At 38.9% G+C, this 25,687-nt stretch overlaps 1 protein-coding gene across 3 annotated transcripts in view; it reads left to right on the top strand.

Annotated features, from left to right (window-relative positions):
- Positions 1-25,687, top strand: part of PRSS12 (serine protease 12) — a 62,756-nt gene that overhangs the window by 29,252 nt on the left and 7,817 nt on the right. The window contains exons 6-14 of one of the 3 annotated variants that reach the window (XM_073340989.1): positions 181-322; positions 1,717-1,913; positions 5,282-5,423; positions 6,760-6,835; positions 10,039-10,145; positions 12,824-13,029; positions 14,642-14,720; positions 19,046-19,168; positions 19,374-19,710. In XM_073340989.1, coding sequence (XP_073197090.1) covers positions 181-322; positions 1,717-1,913; positions 5,282-5,423; positions 6,760-6,835; positions 10,039-10,145; positions 12,824-13,029; positions 14,642-14,720; positions 19,046-19,168; positions 19,374-19,470 — 1,169 coding nt within the window. In that variant the 3' untranslated portion in view covers positions 19,471-19,710. Of the gene's footprint in view, positions 1-180; positions 323-1,716; positions 1,914-5,281; positions 5,424-6,759; positions 6,836-10,038; positions 10,146-12,823; positions 13,030-14,641; positions 14,721-19,045; positions 19,169-19,373; positions 19,711-25,687 lie in introns of those variants that run through there. The other 2 variants (XM_073340987.1, XM_073340988.1) reach the window with 2 other exon arrangements.

Below are 25,687 nucleotides of genomic sequence, written 5' to 3'. Positions count from 1 at the left end.
CAGGTACATTATGGGGTTGGTTTTTTTCCACCTTCTGTTCAAACATTATTGCCAGACATGGCAGCCGTGTGGTCTGAACCAATACTGTAAATTTTGTTTTTACTTTTCTTGGGGAATGACAAGATAACTGCATCTTAAGCAGAACTGATTCTTGCTTTTTCTTACTTGCTAATGCCACAGATGGTGCAATAAGACTAGCAGGTGGGAAAGGCAGTCATGAAGGACGTCTGGAGGTACATTACAGCGGGCAGTGGGGCACAGTCTGTGATGACGGGTGGACTGAGATGAATACACAGGTGGTTTGTCGGCAGCTTGGATTTAAGTAAGATCCTTTTATATGAGACAACTAAACACTTGGTTTAGCAGTAGTGATAAACCTTTGCAAAATACTGTCTGTACTCTGCAAACTATTAGATGTGCTGTGTTGCCTTTTTTCCCTAATAATCTCACGAGCATCAGTTTTGTATTGTGAAAAGCTTTGTATACCACACTGTAATAAGAAACAGAACACTGAACAAAAACCACAAAGTAATTTCCTAAATGATTTATGATGCTGGTTGTTCTCAGATTTGGAAGAACATTAACACAGTGCTGCTCTGAGTCAGTTTGATCTGTTTATGCTGTCAAATGAGTAGAGGAAGAAATCAAGGGGAGGACTCTCATTGCCTTCACTGGGCTTTGGTCAGGCCTTTTGGGAGAATTCTTACTGGTCATTTTCAGGATGGGATGTGAGGAAAATTCATCCTTGAGATTAAAAGAACTTCATAGTTCAGCCATAACTTGATATTACTGAAGTTATAAACCTCCACCTACAACTGATGTGTTTCATGGAGACACATTGCACTCATGCCCGATTCTTCTCTGCAGGATACCAGTAACTCCCATTCTCAATCTCAGTGAGAATCACTTTTACCTTGGAAGAGGAGAATTGGGCCTCTGAATTTTTGAAATATGTGCTATGTGCAAAAGAACTGAGCTGAAATCCATCAAACTCCATCCTCTCTTCCTCCAGTCTCTTTTAGACATTTGTGGCCTCTTAACAGAAAGATCAGAAACTTTTTGTCTCAGTGTGAGATTTCAGTCTGAGATGGAGAAGTCCCTAGACATGCACCAAGTTCCTTTCTATCATCCTACTTGCTGGCTGAGGCCAAACATGCACATTCTGGAAAGAGAAGCTGCTTCACCATGTTAAACCAAAAGTCTGATTCTGCCAGTCTTTTGCCCATGGAACTCCCATTAAAGTCACTTAGGCTTACCCATGGTATAGATATTTCTGTATCTAGCTCAAAAAAATTAACAGCCATGCTCTGGAACGCAATTTTTTAAAATACATCTTTTACAAAACTCTCATGCCAATGTCATATATTTCCTCTGCATCACATTTCCTATTGTGTCAGGTTACAAATGGAATTTCTTTTACTATGTACATTGCCTTTCTCTTGTTTCATTTATTCACTGTCTGAAGTCATAATCCATTATTCATGATACAACAGAAAGGAATTCTGCTATCGTACTTCCAGGATTGTGGCATCTCCAAATAAATGTCCAAATGGCAGCTGAACTTTCTTTTGTCAGAGCTAAATTTGCCTATTCTCTTTGTGCTTGAGAGCAGTTGGTTTTATCCACTCACAAAGAATAATTTCCTCTTTGGTGCTGAAGTATCATATCCCCTGTGCAGTATTGCTCATAAATGATGCATACATATTTGTTACACAGGTATGGAAAAAGTGCATCAGAAAGCTACTTAGAAGAGAGGACTAGGCCTATCTGGTTGGATGATGTCAGCTGCTCAGGAAAAGAATCAACCATTCTTCAGTGCTCAAAGAGAGAGTGGGGAAAGCATGATTGCAACCATCAGGAGGATGTCAGAATAACCTGTCACGCAGATAATGACAGCCATAGATTCTCACTGGGTAAGGCATTCTTTGTAACTAATAAATGTCAGCATTCCTCTGCCTAAAGATTCAAGCAGAATGCAGCCTCTTTAAAGATGCTACAAATTTGAATCTCCACTTATTCTGCTGCCTGTACGTAGTTAAGCTGTTAATCAGTCAGAGGTAGGCATATGTGTATGTGAAGGGGGAGAGAAAGCTTTCCCTTTGAAGAGCACATGGAGCTGTTAAGGTTGCACATGGGAACATAAATATTCAGGGCATAAAGAAACAACGTTAATCTGTAATGCAGTGATTCCAGAGCCAATGAAACCTAAATCTGTGTCTGGATGGGTTTTTAGTCCTAGTGAGCCCCTCCTGATGGTATACTGAGTTGCACTTAGTACTCTGCAAGTTGTAATGAACTGAAAGAATGATAAATCATTAGTAAACCTCCCTGTGGACTTAGGTTCTTGCACCCCATCTGAAAAACAGAGATTGGAGAAATAGAGGGCATTCAGAGATAGACAGTGAAACTTATTAGAAACATGGAATTATGTCTGTATTATTAATTATCATTATCAGTCACTTGTATTACAGAAGAGCCTAGGAGACACAGTCATGGACCAGGACCCTTTTGTGCAAGGCACTGTACAAACACAGAAATTGTTTTCTGATGTGAAATATAGTTAAGTTGCATTAAAGAGAAGAAACGTAAAATATTATGGTCAAGATTTTTAAAAATGTATGCCTAAATATAAGTGCCGAAATCCATAAGTAATCTGGCTATCAAAAATGTCACACATTGACTGTCTTGGGAACTACAGTATCATTGCTCAATACTTTTGAAAACGAGGTTACTTATTTAGTTGGCTACATATGGATGTAGGAGCTTATATTTAGATACATATTTTGTAAAATTGTTGCCCATATTTTTAAAAGTTTACCCAAGTATATTGTAGTAGTTGTCGAATCTTGGATTTTCAAAGGACCCTAAGGAAGTTAGGTCTCCAGCTCCCAGTGAATTCTAAAGGGATTTGGGTGCCTAACTCCCTGAGGTTCCTTTGAAAATCCCAGCCTGAAAGTTTGCCTTGTGAAACTAAAACATGGATTTACTGCTTTAAAGTGCTATCTCAGCTTGCAATAATGCAGTATTTTACTACACTTTTCCACATCTTCAGTCTTTTTCTTCTCTCTTCCTTCCTCTCTTCCCTTCAAAACCTCCTGCTCCCCAAACTCCACAAATAATTATTATTCTTGTGGTATCATACAACCAATGATTACGTATGGGTGAGACTGCTACAGTGTGTTTGCTAGAAATAAACCCTCTCATCCCCCAAATAACAGGCATTCAAATCACGGCGGCTGTCTGCACAGATACAAACTATTTACGCTGCTGCATTTGAGACACTATACAACATAATCCTAGCTGAACAAGATTCAGTTCAGTTAAATATATCCACAGGGTAACATTCTCGTATCCCCCTCAGTTCACCTGAAAGTCATATTAATTCCACACATCTAGACTAATTTGCATTACCAAGATGAGGTAACAATAAAACACATATATTTTATTGCTAAAATCTTCTATCCCTATCTGGATAATATGAGTATAATTTACACTAAAATCATGTTCTGCCAGAATAGCACACTTCATTACAACAGAAGAATAAAGAGGAGACTGAGATTTGCTGTAATGTTTCTGGTTTGACTGAAGACAAAGGCTATATTGCTACTATTTGTTTCTTAACATTTGAGAAAGTATTAAATATTTCCTCTAAAAAGGAATTCAGTGGAGGAAGAGTATAAGAAAGAGTATTTTTAAATATAAACATTAAAGGGAGACAGACAATTGGTTTAAGACACAAACCAGATTTTTGTTAAAAAAAGAATGCTCTGCAGATATTAATTTGTAATTCATTTTTTATTACACTTAACAAATTTGAGTTATGAATGTAAATGTTTCCCATAGAGTGGTGAGGAACCAATAACAACAACAAAAAGGTTTTAGTATAGAAGACCCAAAAAATGTAACTGACTAGAAATTAAGAGAAACTGAGCAACAAATGTAATTGTGCAGCCTAAGTTAATTGCAGAAAGGAAATATATGGTAAACTGTGTAAATAATAAAAAAAAATTGAAGTGAAAAACATTTTTATGCTAAAAATAATTCAGTTTTAAAGCTTTTTCACTTTTAATAAGATAACTCTGGGTGAATTTAGCCCAATGACTAATGCCAAATTAACACTAGTTTTACTAAGAGCAAAATCTGGCCCATTATTTGCTCTCCCTCTTGGGTAGGCAGTAATTTTCACTGGCTTTCTAGCTAAGTTGTCTTCAATTTGTGGGAGAGTGAGGAGGAACAATAACTTGTCCAATTATTGGAAAGAACTCCAATGGAAAATATTAGGGATATATCAAGTACTACATACAAAAAGATTTAGGAGATGATTCTCATTTACACAGAGTAAAGGGGCCTCAAATTGAATTTATGCCTACTTTAAGGCCCTTGCACTACCCAAGAGTTGAAAAAGAGCATTTGTGTAAATGAGAATTATACCCTTAGGGCTTTTTATGACACAGTTTTTTTGAAACTTGCAGTCTAAATACTCAGCTAGTATAATAATATATACAATTAATTGGCCTTTGGGTAAGAGAACATAATTAGTAAAAATCTCAGTAATTCATATCAATAACTGGGAGACTGATTGATTTTGTATTATCAAATTTTCTGAATGAGAGTAAATGAACAAACATAATTTAAAAAAGGCCAAGGAAAATCTATAACTGAATATACTTTATTCAGTTGGACAAATGTATTAGTTTTCATGATGATAATACTTCAGAGTATACTAGTCAACATGCTGGAGAGTACTTTGTATAAGTAATGCATGTGTAGTAACATGGGCTAGTACATTTGTTGCTGGGCTGTAGGGTGAGCTTGGTGGGGGTGGTTTGTATGAGTGATTGTATTTATCGGTGAGGTTTAGCTAAATCCTCCTGTAAAAGTCCTCTATGAAGAATATGGTCTGCTCAAATGGGTATCATGTGGGTGTAGTCTCAGAACACAAGAATCAATCAGATTGTTCTCTACGGTTGGGGAAAGAACTGGGCTGTGTAAGTTCCAGTCAAGTTATAAGCTGTGTTACATATATATATGTAATGGAAGAAACCGATGAACCCTACAGTTTAAAGCATAAGGAGTACAGTGGTGCTTCATGATTTGTTGTAATGTGTATAAAATGCTTCATGCTGCCTGCCATGACAAAATACGTGAATACTTTAACAGATGATATCATTAAAGTAGAAATCTTGTTGAACATAAGTGTCAGTTGACCCTATCCTTGGAATGTGATGAAATGACCTAAAATAATAGTTTTTGTTTCTACTGTTGTGTAACTTATTCCTAGGTCCTCCCATCAGGCTGATGGATGGTGAGAATAAGAAAGAAGGACGTGTGGAGATTTTTATCAATGGCCAGTGGGGCACAATTTGTGATGATGGATGGTCTGATAAGGATGCAGCTGTGGTCTGTCGACAGCTTGGCTACAAGTAAGAAAAATCCTTCAACTATTCTTCAAGTTATCTGATTACCATATCTGACTGCATAAAGTTTGTGCAACTGAGTATTACCTGACTAGGTAATACTTGTCTGCTTAGTATACTTTTACTCTTCTATCCTTGAAATATACAAAAGTAAAGCCTGCTACAATTTTACTACTTCTTCATAAGGAAGCTGATATGCCTCAGAAAAAGGGCAGTAATGCCAAAGCATAATTGTCTTTACTAAGCTCAGCTAACAACTGAAGTGTAGGTTAAAAGCAGTTATTGAAAAATCTGTTTAATGAAACCAAATATTTTAAAATGACTAAGCTGCTGTTTAAATACGATATTTAACTTGTTATTTATGTGGCTATTCATATTATCTACGCACAATAGGCCAAATTCTCATTTACACTCAACTTCTGTGAGTTGCACCGATGTAACTGAGAAAAGAATTAGGCTCAACATATCTGCTCAGTATTCTTTCCTGCTCTGAACTATTTTAACCTTACTTCTTTGATTGTAACTGAGCTTGGTTTCCAGTCTTCCTAAAGCACTAACGAAGTTCAAGGAAATGATTTGCCACATCCTTCAGGAATGGAAAGATAATGGAAACAAGAAGAAAATTAATATTTAAAAGAATGCACTGGGGTGTAGCCTAGAGTTGAGTAGTAGAGTTAATGACCATTCATGTTAACAGAAATGATTTTCTGTATCTGTGAACCTTCGAGATTCTTTGGCTTTTTTATTTTATTTTTATTTTAATTATTGTTTCTGGGTTTTGGTGATAAATGACAATTATCTTAATTTATATAACACCTTTAATCTCGAAAGATTTTAAACTGATGCACATGGACATAATTTATCTGTCACCTGAAATGTAGCCATGTTTGGGGTGAAACAAAGGGTAATATTTAACAGATCAGTGTAACGTTACATGTTAGAAAAGGAAAGGCAGTACAGAATGTGTTTCCCAGTGAAACTACAGAAAAGAATTACTTATGGTCAAGACAATAAAACCAGCTTTGAATTTGGCCAGACTATTCGGGATAGGGTGACCAGATGTCCTGATTTTATAGGGACAGTCCCGATTTTGGGGGCTTTTTCTTATATAGGCACCTATTACCCTCCACCCCCTGTCCTTATTTTTACACTTGCTATCTGGTCACCCTAATTAGGGACAATGATCTTACTCATGCAAAGAACTCAATGTAATTGTTTATTGATCACAAGTAGTTTTTATAAACTGTGGTTTTATTAATATCTATGTGTTGTGATCTTGAATGACCTCAAATAGTTGTGAAGTCTTAAGTGGTTTTAATGACTAACTTGGTTTTCTATCTAGTTCAAAAGATAGCAACTTCAGCAGCACACTGCCCAGTGCCACCAGACATGGGCATTGCTTTAGTACTGACTCAGAGGTAAGAGTGGTAGCCACTGAATCAACAGCACTGAGAGGTTTTTTTGTTCATTTACTGACCTGGCCTGACCCTGCTTAGTTTGTGAGATTTGAAGGGATCATAAAAGGAGCCTGGCTGCAGGGTACATGATAATAACTTGAATAAGCCTGCTGAAATAAAATAACAGAGCTAACAGGAAAAAATATTTAATTAAAAAAATTGCAACTTTTCTATGCCAGTGGTGAACAAAGCCACTCAATCAGCCTTCCACTGCTCATTAGACATTTCTCGTTGGGGCACTAGGAATCAAGGTAGGTGTGATGGCCAAGGACAGACTTATAAAAAGTAGTGCTAATAAGATCTGAAAATAGTCCAGAAAAGGCTGTTTTGCTTTAAGTGTTTTTTTTTCAAATAACTTCCAAGCTAAAGAACCTTATAGATTTGTATTATTTCCTACTGAGTCATTTAGTCTGCTTCTTCCTCAGCCTCCTCAGACACACAGACTTTTCATATTTCTGTCACAGACGCACCAAACCCACTCACTCATCCCCACATTCCATTTTTAAGCCATTTCAAAGACAGATAGTTGGATTCTCAATTTATATCCTGTCATTACAGGGGTTCAGAATAAAGGAGGATAATATAGTAGGGTACATACCAAGTGAAGGACTTGGGGCAGAGTACAAATCTTGGATATATGGGGATTCTGATAATTGGGGGAGTCAGCCAGCATACTTGGAAGTCTGCGCTGAGGGCTGTTTCCTTATTCCTTGCTTGTTCAGTAAATGGTGACAGGTACACTCCAGGAGCTTGACTTTGCTCTTATGTGCAGCCATGTATGTGAGAACAATCAGGTCTGAGTATTTTACTGTATGTATTTGTTTGCTCTGATTCAGACTTCAGTCTGAGTGCTGATTTGAGTGTCTCATGACAAGGTTAGGATCTTCTATTTACACACCTACGTTTGAAAATTGGGCTCTCTGAGTGCTGCTTTTAGAGACAAAAACTAGTCTTTTTCTGGAAAATGTTGGCAAAGAGCTAAATACTGAAGCTGACATCAATTTTCATTAAGAATGACCATGGAACTAAAAGTTCATACTGAGGTATTATTTTCCACTTACATAACTGTGATTTACACTTACAGCACTGCTACTGGGAAACTTAGGGTGTCTGACTTTACGTTTTTTTTTCTGGAAAATGTGAAGCCTGTAAATCATACGTACATTTTTTGACTCAGGCCAGCAGGGGAGTGGAGATTTCCTTAAAATGCAGACTTGTACAACAGAGAGTAAAACAAATGAATTAATAGTTGTACTGTATATATTGCTCCCAGGGTTAACAAGGAACTGTGTTTTTATTTTTACAAAATACTGCTTTGTAACATTAATAACCTTTTAATTAAGATTTGTTTCTGAAGTTGAATCTGGAAACCCAAGTTGGCAAGATGTCTAGACCCCAATTAATAGTACTCTTAAAGATCTGTTATTAAGCCAGCTTGCATACTTGTAGATTAATGTTAGTAGCAGAAAAACAATCTGAAGAACATTAGAAAGCCATCCTCCTACCAGGAAAAGCAGTTGTGAAATTAAAAAAAAAATTAACGGTGGCTAATCAAAACACACTTAAAACTGAAAGAACATGCACCTTTCGTGAAGCATTACTTAATGTCTGACAAAGACTAGCAAGTAGAGTAATTTTATGGATGGGGGGAAAAGGATAGAAGAGAGATGTTTTAGAAACTCTTATGCTTGTTGAGCAAGTTAATTGGCATGATGAAAATTCTAAGATATTTGGAGCCCTTTTCTGGAAGAACTGGGTTATGAATATACAAACATATACGAAATGAAGATTAGGGTATTTTTTCATTTTTCATTTAATTTTTTATTTTTTTCATTTATGTACTGAAAAACAGTTTTGGTAATGTAGCAGAAACTTCCATTCAACCTTTTCCATGTAGATTTTCTATGTGGGAGGACAGGTTTTTGTCCTTGTAAGGTATTCATTAACTGGAACATCAGTATATACCACTGTGCGCCTATGCGCTTGGTGGGTCTAGTCTACCATATTGGAGTACAGATCCCTGCTTTTTATCTGTTTTTCTTGTACATACCAGCTTGATAATGAATGAGAAACAGTTTAAAATATTTAATTTTAATGTTTATTTCTAATGGTTAAGCCTACCATATATTTGATTAATGTATTGGGATCTTAATAGCAAAATGTATTTTAGCAAAAGCTTTGTAATTCACTTTCAATGCATGGTTATACTCCCAGTCTACACTATGGAACAAATTTTGGTTTCAGTTTCTCTGGATTTACACTAGTGTAATAGAGATCAGATTTTTTTTCCTTTTATATTTCTGTACTGAACCATTTTAGGTTTCTTGGGGGATGGGTGGGCTTGTACTCCTGCTGCTAGCCTGAGCCACTGCCTATACCCCACTATTTTTAGCGCACTAGCTCAAGCGGAACTAGCGTGTGTCCATCTACCCATGCCACAAAGCACCTTCCCAGACGCAGTGTAGACATACCCTAAGTGCAACAGCAATCCCGGTGTGGTGTTTTGTTGCTTTTTGCTTTAAATATAAAAGCATTAATTTTTTATCATATTTTGTTTTTTCAGCCTTCAGCTATTGCTCTCTGACTGAAGACAGAGGCTGGAGGTCACTCTACTAATGCTGTCTGGAGCACAGCAGTATGGACAATTGATAGAAAGGACAGTTTTTTAAACACTATATTCAGGTGCAAAAATGTGCGCACACATTATATATATATATATGTAATATGTATATATATATATATATATATATATATATTAGTATTTACATGTGCATTTTCCACAGGGGTGGGGTGTGTGTGTAAATAAGGAAAATATATATGCAAATGGCAACTTGTAATTCAGTGTAATTTGGGTGCCTAACTCCCTTAGGCTCCTTTGAAAATCCCTGACTCACTGTCTCCAAAAGAAATCCTTAAGAGGGAGACTGAGGGGGGACAGTGTTTATTAGCTGATTCAGTATCCAAACATGGCTGTTCCTTCCCCTTCTGCTCTGCACCAGACACTATTAACTAGGTGACCTACACACCCTGCTTAAATCTGCGTAAATGATAGCAGGTTTCAGAGTAGCAGCTCTGTTAGTCTGTATCCACAAAAAGAAAAGGAGTACTTGTGGCACCTTAGAGACTAACAAATTTACTTGAGCATAAGCTTTCATGACCTACAGCTCACTTCATCGGATGCATGCAGTGGAAAATACAGTGGGGAGATTTATATACACAGAGAACATGAAACAATGGGTGTTACCATACACCCTGTAACAGGAGTGACCAGGTAAGGTGAGCTATTACCAGCAGGAGAGCGGGGAGGGGTGGGGGTGGAACCTTTTGTAGTGATAATCAAGGTGGGCCATTTCCAGCAGTTGACAAGAACGTGTGAGGAACAGTGGAGGTGGTAGGGGGAATAAACATGGGGAAATAGTTTTACTTTGTGGAATGACACATCCACTCCCAGTCTTTATTCAAGCCTAAGTTAATTGTATCCAGTTTGCAAATTAATTCCAATTCAGCAGTCTCTCGTTGGAGTCTGTTTCTGAAGATGTTTTGTTGAAGAATTGCCACTTTTAGGTCTGTAATCGAGTGACCAAAGAGATCACTCATGCTTCTCACTGGACATGCAGTTATCCCTTTGGACACATACTAATGTCCTACTTTTCAAAATGTAGCCTTAGGTTATGTCTACACTGCAGTAAAAGACCAGCAGCACTGCCATGGCTGGCCCAGGTCAGCTGACTCGGGCTCACAGGGCTCAGGCTGTGGGGTTAAAAATTGCAGTGTAGACGTTTGGGCTCCAGCAGGAGCCCAGGCTCTGAAATCCCGTGAATGGGGGTAGGCCTCAGGGAAGGGTATGTCTATACTGCCATTGAAAACCTGCAGCTGGCCCATGCCAGCTGATGTGGGCTCCTGGGCTCAGGCTGGGGGGCTGTTTAATTCTGGTGTAGATGTTCTGGCTTAGGCTGTAGCCTGAGCTCTGGGACATTCCCACCTTGCAAGGCCCTAGAGTCAGGGTACCAGCCCAAGCGTCTTGAACTGCAATTAAACAGCCCATTAGCCCAAGCCTGAGTCAGCTGACCCGGGCTCTGAGACTCCGTGCCAAGGATTTTGTATTGCTGTGTAGATTAGTTGCAAATATATGCACATGGTATAATATAACAACACCCTACAGCTCTGTAGCACTCAGTACATTGTTTCAGAGTAACAGCCGTGTTAGTCTGTATTCGCAAAAAGAAAAGGAGTACTTGTGGCACCTTAGAGACTAACCAATTTATTTGAGCATGAGCTTTCGTGAGCTACAGCTCACTTCGTAGCTCACGAAAGCTTATGCTCAAATAAATTGGTTAGTCTCTAAGGTGCCACAAGTACTCCTTTTCTTTCAGTACATTGTATTTCAACAAACCAACACTAACTTGCATTTTACTAATCTGCAAACCTGTAATTCTCTCACTCACACAGAGTGTTCTTGTGTGCTCACCCACTTCTCAGCAAAGCCAGCAGGGATGTCTTAGATCACTAATACTTCATAGACTTATACACAATACACTACAGAACATTTACTAATACTGTGAAGCTTTATCATAAGTAATTAAAAATAAACTATATCTGTCACTTAAATGAACAAAGTGGATGCTGAGATGAATTATTCTTGCTTTTTTATTGTTCACTCACTGGCTAATTTGCAAAAATCAGTCATTTACAATGGGCCTTCCATAGTTATTAGTGAAATGCTGCTGTATTGCACATAATCTGTAAGGATCAGACTTTCAAACCCTAATAAGATGTCTTAAATCCCACAAATGGATACTCGGCCTGACACCTATCCATATAAATGTCTGTCTCACATACCTAAATGATGTTTTCATCATCCCAAGTTCAGGATTTGGACATCCTATGAAAGAACTCATATTTCAAAATGGGCTTCACACAAGTTTTTTAGTGGTGATTACAGATTTAGGGCCCAATACTTCAAGATTTTGCATGCCCTCAACTGCTACTGAAGCACTTTGTAGAAATGGGCCCTTTATGAAGCTAAATTAATCTTTGGTGTAACTCCATTGATTTCAATGGAGTTACACCCGGGATAAAGTTGACGAACTCCATCTAATCTAAGGATATCTGTAATGCCCATCACTGTAGTCTCTAATATTTTGATTAAAGCTTGGCTAAATTGATAGATAGATAGATAAACTACCTACCTCTGGTGGCACAAAGACAGCATAGCAGCTCCTTACTAGTTATTAGTATGGGACATGGCCTGGTCTGGAAAAGATCCAACTCTGAATTTTACTCTTTGCAAAAGTATTATTACAACAATGAAATTTATCTCTTTCTCTAATTGTATTATTATTTTACATCTAAAACAAAAGTACAAGGGGCTTCAGTTTGAAGGTTATATTCTGTATATACTATTAGTGATTTTCTGTGCCATGCTGCCATGATTTATATTCATAGTTGCCATTAATGTATCGTATACTTGAAGACATAGTTCCCAGTAAACTGTAGGTCTCCTTCCTTATTTAACCGGTTTAGTTTTCGGAAAGGATCGTAACACAAATAAATTATTTTTAGTGTACACAGATGCTGACTTTAGACAAGGATTAAACAGATTATGGAAAAAAAATTAGCGTGGGTTTTTGTTTCATGCTATTACAATATAAAAATCCTTTTCCTTTTCATAGAGCTTTTTAGCTAAGGATACAAAAGCATTTTACAAACAAATGAATCCTCCAAAGTTAGTCAGTTATTATTCTAGTGTATAGATAAGTTAATAGAGGCAATGAGAAAGTAAGTGACTTGTTCAAAGTTCTGCAGTGAACTAGAAACAGAACTTGGAATAAAACCTTAAAGTCTTCATCCTTAGTACCCTACTCACATCCTCTTCTATATATTTCAGTTTAGGCAAATGTAGGACAATGCTTACAACATTTTAATTAAACAACGGTGTTCTGCTTGCAGAGGCTCAGCTAGAGCAAGGACTATGGCATATTTTGGGGAAGGGAAAGGACCAATCCATGTGGATAATGTGAAATGTACAGGAAGTGAGAGATCCCTGACAGACTGCATAAAACAGGATATTGGAACACACAACTGCCGTCACAGTGAAGATGCTGGCGTGATTTGCGACTACCTTGGCAAGAAAGCATCCGGGAACAGTAATAAAGGTGAAGTACCTTTGTGAGGTTTATGGCAATAGATTCAAAACTAGGTATATTGTGATGATTGCTAGAAAAAGAAAAGAAGGTGAAAAATCTGATCTCACAGGAGAAAAACATACATATTTATATTAAAAAAAAAAAAGGCAAGAAATGCACTGTACCTTAAAATCTATGGGTCAGGTGCTTCCTCTTTATGTCATTCTGGCAGTGGAAAGGAACCACAAAGCCAATTTAAATGGCACAGAGGAATCCTCTAGCTTAACCACATGGGGCCCATTGCAGTTAGGTGCAGCCAGGGCTTTAAGTTATGCTGGATGTTAAACCAGGTCCAGGGAAGCATAAAGTTGAGAGAAAACCACCTTTGTTCCCTCCCACCACCTGTGCCAAGCATAGATTGGCTGCAGCTGAGGACTAAGCTCTACACAAATTCTTCTCTCACATCAGTGTAAATTAGGAATTACTTCCTTGTATACAGTTTCAGAGTAGTAGCCAAGTTAGTCTGTATTCGCAAAAAGAAAAGGAGTACTTGTGGCACCTTAGAAACTTACAAATTTATTTGAGCATAAGGTTTCGTGAGCTACAGCTAAGGATGAAGTGAGCTGTAGCTCACAAAAGCTTATGCTCAAATACATTTTTTAGTCTCTAAGGTGCCACAGGTACTCCTTTTCTTCTTGTATACAGTGTGACTGTAGCCATGTCAGTCCCAGGGTACTAGAGAGACAAGGTGGGTGAGGTAATACTGTGTATTGGACATATTTCTGTTGGTGGGTGTGACAAGCTTTTGAGCTTACAGTTTTTGAGCCTGCAAGATGCTGAGTGCCATCACCATCCAGTGAGACCTGGAGAGCTCTGTATAAACAAAAACTTCTCTGACCAAGAGAAGTTGGTCTAATAAAAGAGATTACCTCACCCACCCTGTCTCTCAAATTACTTTGTAGAAGTCAAAGGAGTGACTCCAGATTTACACTGATGTAACTGAGAGCAGAATATTGGTCTTCCATTTAAATCACTTCAGACATGAAAAATAAGGAAAGATTTCCAGCTCTTTGTGTGTATTATTCATATTATAACCTTCATATTTATTAAAAGATTCTTTTTTAGTGGATCACATGCAGAAGGGTAACTCGTTCTTACACTGTGAACTGAAAAAAACTGCAGTTAATGGTTTGAACACCTGTTTAGCTTTCTATTAGGCATGGGGGATAGTGCTCATTGCCTAGTGATCACAATTCAGAAAATATTCTCAGCCAGACAGAACCTGTAAAAGGTGTGGGTCAAAAATCTTTGTGTGGGAGTCCTGTGTATGGAGAGAGAACAGTGTGGGAGTCAAAATCCACCGTGAAGATACCAGAATGAAATTTTGCTGTAGGAATATGTGATTATTGTTTAATTGGATTTCACTGACAAACTTTGAGAATAATATAAGGTGTGATCCTGCAAGGCAGGTCCTGAGCACACAACGCCCCCTGAGTTCATTGGATGGTGATGGTACTCAGCACAGAATCATGTCCTTACCGACTAAACAAACAAAATAAAATACACTTTTTTTTTAATCTACCAAACCCTATATATTGTTGCTGTGTGGGAGTTTAAGGCCTAAACCTTATTTTCTGTTTAGATTCCCTTGCTTCTGTTTGTGGATTGAGGTTACTGCATCGTCGACAGAAGCGGATAATTGGTGGGAAAAATTCTTTAAGGTAAATGATATTCAGTACAGTGAAAGTCATTTTCAGTGTAAAATTGTGGGATGTGCAGTTGCCATAAGCCCTCAGCCTTGTTTAGCTACTGATTAAATTTTTTGCTTCTCATGAAATAAATGCAGATTAATAATGTGAATTTTGCCATATTGGGCTTAGTTTAGCACAAAGAACATAATTTTGTTCAACAAGTATAGTTTTTTCCAGGCCAGTTAGAACTGGATGAATTATTCACCCATTAATTCAGAGTGAGTGAAGCTTTGTGCAGCCCCATCTAAAGGTTGCTGTTCCAGCCTGCATCTCTTCCTCTGTCTCCTCATCTTCAGTCTCTTTGGGACATCATGGTGCATCATGACCTTTCTCTGACTACTTCTACACTACATGCCACTGGCAATACGTGTAGCTATACATCCACATTGTGGTATATAGCAGATGAACCTTTCCCTGCTGCCTCCCCTCTGTCAGAGCCTTTCCCAGCGAGCAGAATCTTTCCTGCAATGGATGAAGAGCTCCAGCAGTGGGGAGCTGCTGGAGTGTTTCTCTGTGGCAGGGAAGAACTCCAGTAGAGGGAACTGCCAGAGCCTCTCTTTCCTGCCAGAGCCTTTCCCGGTAGCCACAGTCTTTTCTTGCCGTGGCAAAAGGTTCGAGCAGCGGGGAAGCACAGCTTGGGACAGCAGAGAGCTATGGAGGGTATGTACTCGGGTACATACCCACATCCAATTATGCAGACATTCCCATGAAGCCACTCTGCCTATAGTCCTTCCTGTATAGCCCACATGTGGGGCATAGGGGATGGTTTTTTATTTCTAGTGTCTTTGTGAGATATTTGATGTGAATATGCAATATTCAAAATTTGAGTAATTGGTTGGACACATAAATCACATTTCATGTTTCAATTTCTTGATCGACTGTGCGGAACTCTTACAGACAGATTTCCAGTGGGAACTCTTAGGATTATGAATTTAAAATTTGCTTTATGTGAATACTTTGTAATATGCACGTCAATTTTGTTTTCTGAGTTAACATTCCTGCTGGTGAATTTGTTCACTAGAATATTCCCAGAAAGCACACACAAAGAGAGCAGGAACACATTCAAAGCAAATCTGAAGACCAGATCAAAAAATAATCATTGATAAATTTTTGCAGTATTTACCAAACTCAGTGTCAGATATTGCAATTCAGTTTTGGGTACATTGGAATTTTATTCTTTAATCAGCTTAAATTACTTTCCTTAGACAAACAGCCATTTCAGTTTCTCCTGAGAAGCAAATCCTGAATAGCTGTGAACCATATAGATGGATCTGTGGGTCTGCTATGCATTTAACAGAACTGTAAAAGGCTAAATAGCATGAAAGGAGGTTGGGTATTATTAACGCTTTAAAAACATCATTTTTCTCAAGTAAATGTACTTCTTTGATGATGATATAGCTGTAAAATAAGACTTTGCATTAACTGGTAGTTGGTTCTTGGCCATATTGGTATATAACATGCTCCCATATGTTCACCCACCCACACTTGTATAACTGCAAATACAGATAGACTTGTTTTCTTAATATTTGTGAATTATGACAACCACAAAGACTATTCATAATATCTTATGGATACAGGAATAAGGAACAAAGTATATGGAATGTGATGGTGAATGATACAAAGAATATTATAAAGCCTTCATAAAAAAAATGGTGTGTCCTGTTTAGAATACTGTGCACAGTATTGGTCACCCCAACGCCAAAAGGCTATTGCAGATCAGGAGAGGGTTTCAGAAAAGAGCAACAAAAATGATCCAGGGAAAAACTGACATATGCAGAAAGATTGAAAAGCCTGGGATTGTTTACCTTACAAAGGAGACAAATAAGAGGGGATAAGCATATAAAAAATAAAGAATAGTATAGAGAAAGTAGATCAGGAAATTCTGTTCTGCCAGGTTTCAGAGTAACAGCCGTGTTAATCTGTATTCGCAAAAAGAAAAGGAGTACTTGTGGCACCTTAGAGATTAACCAATTTATTTGAGCATGAGCTTTCGTGAGCTACAGCTCACTTCATCGGATGCATACTGTGGAAACTGCAGAAGATCTTTTTATACACAGAGACCATGAAACAATACCTCCTCCCACCCCACTCTCCTGCTGGTAATAGCTTATCTAAAGTGATCATCAAGCAGGAGAGTGAGTTTGGGGGGGGGGTGAGAAAACCTGGATTTGTGCTGGAAATGGCCCACCTTGATTATCATACACATTGTAAAGAGAGTGGTCACTTTGGATGGGCTATTACCAGCAGGAGAGTGAGTTTGGGGGAGGGGGGCTGGAGAGTGAGAAAATCTGGATTTGTGCTGGAAATGGCCCAACTTGATGATCACTTTAGATAAGCTATTACCAGCAGGAGAGTGGGGTGGGAGGAGGTATTGTTTCATGGTCTCTGTGTATAAAAAGATCTTCTGCAGTTTCCATAGTATGCATCTGATGAAGTGAGCTGTAGCTCACGAAAGCTCATGCTCAAATAAATTGGTTAGTCTCTAAGGTGCCACAAGTACTCCTTTTCTTTTTCTTCTGCCAGTATCATACCACAAGAACAAGGGGCTAGATTATGAAAATAAAAGGTGGGAAATTCAAACCAATAAAAGGGAAAATACTTTTTCACACAATGCATTATTAGACTGTGGTACTTAGTGCCACAGGACAATCATTAAGGCAAAGTATTTAACAGATTCAAAAAGGGATTGGGTATTATATGGATCTCAAGAATATCCAGAATTATCATAACTAAGGCTGTGAGTCTTTCATGGAGGTCACAGATTCAGTGACTTTCCAGGACCTTGGTGACAGCTGCAGCAGCTGTTGAGGCTGACTCGGCGGGGCCCCAGGCAACTGGTCCCGGGCACTGTCCCGGAGCAGTGGCAGTGGTGGTGGGACCCTGGGCCGCCCCACAGCCCGGAGGAGCAGTGGTGGGGCCACGGGCCATCCCCTGGCCCAGAGGAGCAGCAGTGATGGTGGGGCCACGGGCTGGCCCAGAGGCAGGTGGTGGGGCCCAGGCTGCCCCCAGGAGCAGTGGCGGTGGGGCCTGGGCCACCCCCCAGCCTGGAGCGGTGGCAGCAGGGCCCCAGGCCGCCCCCACCTCCAGAGCAGTAGCAGCGACAGGGCCTTGGGCCACCCCCACATTCCCCAGGAGCAACAGCATCTCCCCTCAGCAGGTAAGATTTAGTTAGGGGTATTTTTAATAAAAGTCATGGACAGGTCACTGGCCTTGACGTTTTGGTTATTGCCTGTCTGTGATTTTTACTAAAAATACCCATGACTAAATCATAGCCTTAATCATAACTAATAACAAAAATTTTGAAAGGGATATCAAACCTCATGCTTCAGGTCTTAAGTCAATTTTTAACTATTGGAGACCAGGGCAGATTACCCTACTTTCCTCTGAAGCATCTGGTACTTGCTAGTGTCAGACACAGGACGCTGGACTAGATGGAACACTGCTCTGATCCTGTTTGTCAATTCCTGTGTTCCTGTATTCCTATTCAAATGGATAGTTTTCAAAATTAAACTAGCTGCTACTTATATTCTGGCTGCTGTTCTCTCTCTTCCCTTTTTGCTAGTTCCATCTATTTATGGGAAGATGTAAGAACCGAATCTTTTGATCCCACTGTCAATTCCATCTTTATAGGGTTGGGAATATGTATCTTTGATCTGCTAAATTGTTTGGATTTATCTTGAATAGATGACCACATGTGGAGAGATGAGATGGAGCTAATCCGTGTATTTCTTGTTTCTGCTTTTCTCTTAATCCCATTGATTTTGAAGATTTGCTTTACATCCAGTCAAGGGCAGATGGAGAAGTTAGCATTAATGGGAACAGAAAAGCAGATTGGGAGTTTTTCATGGAACTCTCCCCATCCTCCACTCCCAGATTTTTGGCCTGGTAGCCTTCTCCTCACAGTTGCATATTTTTATATGGTAACTATTAGAACTGCTAATCTCTTCTCTCACTTGGATAATATTTGGTGGAGGACACAGATCGTATGTTTTTGGCACGAAGGATGTATTCTGAGAAGGGATGATTAAACTGATTCATAGTGGGATGAAGTGCTGAGAGAATTCGATGTCCCAGTAGTCTGTAAACTAACCTTGAGGGTTGTTGAATGGAATTCTGAATGCTATACTAACATGATTAAATGGTCTCCCAATTGTTACTCAGTAAATAATGTGTCTTAAGTTATTTAAACCAATGTAGCAATAGTGGCTCTACACTCAAGACAGCTTGCCAGTTACCTTTACTCTTCCATTTTGCTTAGTACACTAAAAGACATGACTGATTTATTCTCTCTTTAGGGGCGGTTGGCCCTGGCAGGTTGCCCTTCGACTGAAATCATCTCATGGTGATGGAAGACTCTTATGTGGTGCCACACTCATCAGCAGCTGTTGGGTGATCACTGCCGCACACTGTTTTAAGAGGTAGTACTACATGATTAACAGTGGGATACATTTCCAGTACCACTGCATTGCTACCATTTTGAGGCCAGTGGGAATGATACAGAGGCAAAACCCCACTCTTGCCCACCAGTATATTGAAAATTGTTCCCAAAGAGACTGACTTCTGTTAAAAAAAAGTTCTGTATTTAACTTGTATGTTAAAACTATTCTTACTCCCACATTCTAGCACTACACAAATTGCATTCATCACTCAACGGATTTATGTTCAGAATTTCACCATTTCCAGAGAAAACCTTTATAGAGAAAACTTCAGACTTCCCTAGCATAATCAACTAAGGGGCCTGGCCCCTCAAAACACCACAGTGTACAGGTATCTGTTAACTTGGCAAGTTGAGGTGAGAACAAACAAGCACTTGGATCCTGTGTTGTATTTTGATGTTCTGTTTGGTAAGGCACAGTCAGCTATGAAATTTAAGTGACAGTTTTCCTGTAATTTTTACAGACTACCTGAGCTGACCTCTAAGACCCTCTCTTTGATCAAAACATTCTTCTTATTTTGTGGAATCTAAGGGAAAAGTAAATTTGCATCTTGCCCTTGTCTGGATCTAATTAGTTTTTTTTATTCCTTCAGCCAGGCTGACAACAACTGCCTTACTCTCTGGTTTCTTAGTGTACAAAAATTAAGTATTTTGTAGCCATCTTAAGGATTCCGCCAGCACACTCACGGAAGCTTTAAAACACCTTCAGCCAAATACAGGGGTGAGTCTACGAGGCTCTAAGCTGCTGTAACTTACACCCTCTTCCAGCTATTCAGCCTACTGTACAGTAAGTTACACCACCTTCAGCTCCCTTCCACCCACTTACCACTTGATATGTAACTAAAGCTCCCTTACAAATCATCTCTGAATTGGTCTGTTCTATTTCACCACCTACATTAAACTGTCATCTAACTTTTCTATATTTATTCTCCCATTTTTGCTTTTTGTATACACTTTTTCTTTTTTACGATCTTCCTGCTCAGTTTCTTTTGTGACAGCCCAATCCAATTATTTGTAACATCACAGTTCACTGCCACTAAAGTTACTGCAATGTCACAAATACTGATTTAAATAGCAAGGAGGTGGATATAATAAACAGCTGTGGAGAAAGCTTCATTTTGAGACCAACATCTTGCAGCAATGACTGGGAAAGAAATGTAGAATAACTTTATAATAATTATAAGGAAGTTGGCTAAAATTTGCCTAAGTGTGCTGGGAGCAATTTAATTTCAACCTTTGGCCCCTTCTTTTTCCTCACTTCCCACTACAAAAGGGGCGGGAGATTGCTTTCATTACAATGAATGGAAATTGGTACCTTTTTTTAGAGGCAGCTGCTCAACATCTTTTCATTTTCATGTTTCCAGCAGTCATGTGGGACTCTTCTTGGTAACTGTTCAAGCCTTAATGGCCAGACTTCGTTCATTAAATCGCAGACTCTTTCCACTGAGATTCAAGCTGTTTTTGTTGTAGAAAATGAAAGTGCAAAGTCTTGGGTTTCTGTCATTAAAATGACTATAAACTGACCTCTTCATGCCTGTTCATGAGTCCCATGGTAATAACTAAGGATGAAGTTAGCAGAGCATTTTAGAAAGACTTTTGATAGAGCATTTTATTCAAGGCTTGAAAACAAAGCTCTCTCTCTCCTTCTCTCCTGTTATTGAAATCCTGTCTAATAGTAATTTGTGTATTTCACATTTTGGACACATGGGGGCAGATTCTTTACCCCATCAGCACTCCACTAAGGCATAGCAGAGAAAGGGGAAGACAGGAGCAAGCCAATTGTGGCTCCCTGATCCTCAGCCACTGGCCAGGAAGCAGCTCTAGCTTACATCTGTGGAGACCTAGGTGATGTTCTGCCCCCTCCTTTAACTTTCCAGTTTGCACATGTCTTGTCCCTGGAATGCCCAAGGCACACTACCCCATTCCCATTTTGCTGGGGTTGTGGCGGAGACAGAGTGGCAGAGCTGCCACCATGATTTTTCTGACAGCAGAGAGTTCCTGTACCCAGGGCAAATTCTCCAATGACTATCTCTGGCTAAAGATAAAAAAAATTCTAGCCTCATGGTGTCCCCCACAGTCTCTTTACCATTCCTTGCATCACAAGAATAGGCATCCACGAGGTGCATTTTTCATCTTTTCTAATTTGTTGTAAATAGAAAAATTGATATTTTCCCTATAATATCCTTCTGTCCCCATGTAGCAACTTAATTGGAGCATCTCATCTTGGGTTGAATCTGAGCAAACGCCTCCATCGTGAACTGCTCATTAATATGCAGCTGAGCAAGGAAGCACATAAACCTACACACAGATCTTCAGTGGGGACTGAAACAACTCTATGGCCCAAATTAATCTCTGGTATAATTCCATTGATTTGAACGGTTGCACTAGGGATTGATTTGGCCTTCTGTGTCCGAAATTTCCATTTATACCGTGCTTACTCTCGCTAAAGCCTATCTGGGAAAGCAAGAATGCAGAGCCTCACAGTGAGAATGGTAGATGAAGGCACATGTAGCAGTTAGCAGTAGATTTAGTGTGGAGAATGTATTAGCCTCATATTGAGTGGCCAGGTAAGGAAGAATTTTTAAACTAGTAGTGCTGTTTTAGGACTATCTTTTTGAAGTCTCAAGGACCAGACTGGGGCCAGATGCTTCTTGTGCATGTAAGAGGTGGAATATCCAACTGGTGGGCACAGTTACAGCCTCTGGCCTCTTTGTATCTCAGGTGCTCCCTCATGCACCCCTGTGGCACAAACCACTACAGCAGAAGCAGGGGAGGAGACAGGACCATATACCATCCCCAATGCTCCCCAGTACACATGTTCACAAGTTGGAGGATCTGACCAGCCCTCAAAGGGAATACATCAAATCCCTTTTAAGAATTACAGCAATGGGTTCACTCCCCATGTGCCAGGATGTTCCAACACACAGCAGTGCTTAACTAGCCTAAAGGAATCCAATGCTGTTCGTGAAAATAAATTAACAAAGTTGTAGGCTTGCTTTACTCCACACTTTTCTCCAGTAGTGTTTCCACTTCCATCTTTAATTTTTCTCTAATTCCAAACAGATGCAACTTGATTTTGATTCAGAATTACATCACTGTTTGATATTATTTTTCTTGATATCCTGCCCATTCTATTACAAAGTTTTGCCACAAGCTGTCATAGCAGCTGAGAACTCAGGACAATTTGCAGTTCTGGAAGTAACACATTGCTAGATCCAGGTAATTAAAAAGATGAGTCATTCAGTAAAAATGAAATGATAATGACCACGATGTCACTTTAGGAGTACATTAGGTTACTTGAACACTGTACTTCCTTCATACTAGACCTAAGCCCTTCTCTAGCACATTCTAGCTGAGGATCTCCAAGTGCTTTTTAAACATTAATGAAGTAAATTTCCCCATATCCCTGGGAAGTTAATATTAATCTCATTTTACAAATGGGGATACTGAGGCACTGAGCAGCTCAATGCCTGGTGTCACACTGAAAGTTAATGACAAAGTTGAGAATAGAACCCAGGTCTTCCAGTCCCAGTCCCTTCCACTAGACAACTCTGCCTCTTTTTTGTATTGGCCCATGTGCAATGTTTAAATTTGACAAAATGTGTAATTACGTTCAGAGTTATTGGAAAGAACAAAAGATCATTGTCTACAGATCAAAGTCAATTCTGAGCAGTCTATACAGGACTTGTGTGAATGCCTGTACACTGGAGTAGGGTAAATCAGTATTCAGACAGCTCATTCAGCCCCAGTCTAGAAGCACTGTAGCTAATTCACACTTCTGTGCATTTGTATGAGAAGATGCCTTTCTCACCGTGTTACATTTTATTGGAAATTACAGTTTGTTATTCAATCAGCCTTCTTGAATCTCCTGTTTTTCAGCATATTGCTAAAAATTAACAACATCCATAACACAAGCAGCAAGCAGTGCTCTAACTAAGGAGAATGCAGTTCCTCTTGTTATGTGAGGAAGATGAGCTTCAATAGGCAGGGGAAAGAGGACAAAGAGATAAGCAAGTTTCTCTAGCTAAATGTGTACCAGCTGAGCCCCAACTGGCAGTATAGAGTCCAATATCAGAGATCATAAACCACTTTCCTTCTTGCTGTAGTGCTGGTTTAGCAATTAGAAGAAACATTTTTTAAAATAATGAGGTTCTTATTGTTAAACCTATACTGAAGGAAGAAAGAAAGCAGTTTGATGTCTGACTTGACAAAGCCCTGGCTGGGATGATTTAATTAGGGTTTCGTTCTGCTTTGAACAGGGGGTTGGACTAGATGACCTCCTCAGGTCCCTTCCAACCCTGATATTTTATGATTCTATGACATTAAGTCATATCGCTGGTGTCAGATATTTAACACTATTCTGACCTCCAGCAGATTTCAAAATGGTGAATGCAGTGACAAACATTAGGGCACATACTCAAATTTGTGCACTATAATGTTGTGGGAAAATCCATATCTACAAAATGCAACTGTAACCTTTTAATTTAAAAAAAATATTCTGATTCTACAACATAAGAGGTGCCTCTCTCCATTTGAATTTAGAAGGTTAAATTTCCATTAGGTCACTGAAAATACACCTGAAAAGTATATGGTTGCATTCATTTGTATGCACAAAACCCTTATTTGAATGTACAAAATGGGTGCATGGGTGGACAAACACCTGTTTCTGTGTAATAAATGATTATTTTCCCAAACAATTACCAGTATTACATGGGCAACTATTCAAGGGTTTCATTCAAGCAGACAAAAGTATACCTATAATTTGTATGCCTCTGACTGATACACCAGGCAAATTGCAGATATTTACTTTTAATGCTCTTGACTCTGCATCTTTCTATCCTAATACAGTAGGGACATTCAGACATATATTAATAAAATCACTAATACAATGTTTTCTAACTTTTATCAAGGATTATCTGTAGCAGTATGTTTCCGTGTATAGGCTTCCATTGGGAATAGAGAGCTATTAATGGCAATGAGATCAGCATTTAAAAATACAGGCCCTGAAGCAAAAATCATTGGACTATCTAGCGTTGTGTAAGTGGCAAAGGAAAGAGCATCTTTTGCTAAACTGAATAGGCTCACATATTGCGTTATTTGGTTTCCCGAGTGAGATTCAACCAAATGTTTATATATAGTCACAGAGTTATGAAATTTGAGCAGAGAAAACAAGTGAGATGTCAATAAAAAACAATGTATATTCCATTTTTGTAGGTTGTGGTTGCATTTAAGTGAACATATAATCTCTTATATTAGACCACACTTAAAGAGCCACTTACTGTTACAAAGGAGAAATTCTGTATCAGTTTCCTTTGTAGATTCTTAGTTTCTTCAGTGAAAATTAAAAAAGTTGGCTAGTATGTTGGTAACATCGCCAAACTCTTATCCTGTGAGTATGTAAACTCACTCACTGGGAGATGTGACACTGGAGGAAAAGTATTTGGCTGCCAACTTAATCCATTCCAGTGTCAGGATACCCTTTACATTCCAAGCATTACATTTGTTCTGTAAATAATCTCTGTAAGAGTGAAGGGAGACTCTGCTCCAACTGTGCAGCCTTAACCATTCAGCTACCTTGATCTTGTCCAGCTTGGTGAGCTACACAGGGATAACTGTGGAGTTATTTCTTTGGCAGGGTGTAAAAATGTTTCTGAAGAGGTATGTTTATTCTTCTGTTATGATAATTTCACAGATGAGAAGTAAGAAAGATGAAATGGAGTTTGACTTTGATAGTGTTCCAGTTGCAATGTACATCACTGTGGAGTGTGTTCCATCAACTTCAAGTGGGAATAAAATCAAAGCCTTGTAAACAGAGTGTGAAAAGCCTCCCAAGCAGTCTCATTACTAGGGGTGTCATATACTAGCACTCAGCCTCAGGCATTTTCATCAAAAATGAACATGGCTCTGATTGACTTAAAGAGCCCTTGATTTGGTAATGTCACAACTCATAGCCTTTTACTGAGTTTACCCTGCAACTGATACAGAAATCCTTAAGTCACTTTCCAGAACGTACCAACATTACTTCTGCAGCTTACTATCCTATGCTCCTTATAGTGATCAGGCAGCAAAGACTGCTCATGTGCTTAATGAATTACTTCTGCACCTCCATGCAGAGATGGGCATACCATGATTAAACAAGGAAACCGATTCATTACGTTGCTAAAATTTTCCATATTTTCAGGCTTGCTAGTATTTTTCACTAATAAAGCACATGTCTATACATGAATATGTAGGAGCACTTTGAGCTCTATAGTTTTCAAGAAATATTGCTGAAAAATGGGCATACAACCCATGCTTAGTCCATCTTTGGAGCTCATTTAACATACTTGTATGTAAACTACAGTTTCTAACAAGTTCCCAGGCAGCATTAGCAAACAAAACCCATAACGACTCTCAGGTTCTAGAGCCACAGCCAAGATGTACCAAAAGATGTACCAGAAAGATGTTTAAGTTTCTCATATAAGTCAAGAATTGTGAAATATCAGAAAACAGACAGAATATG

The sequence above is a fragment of the Lepidochelys kempii genome, chromosome 4, assembly GCF_965140265.1.
Source record: "Lepidochelys kempii isolate rLepKem1 chromosome 4, rLepKem1.hap2, whole genome shotgun sequence".
Classification (NCBI taxonomy): Eukaryota; Metazoa; Chordata; order Testudines; family Cheloniidae; genus Lepidochelys; species Lepidochelys kempii.
The sequence above is the reverse complement of the archived record's forward strand: the minus strand, read 5'-3'. Positions and strand labels throughout refer to the sequence as shown.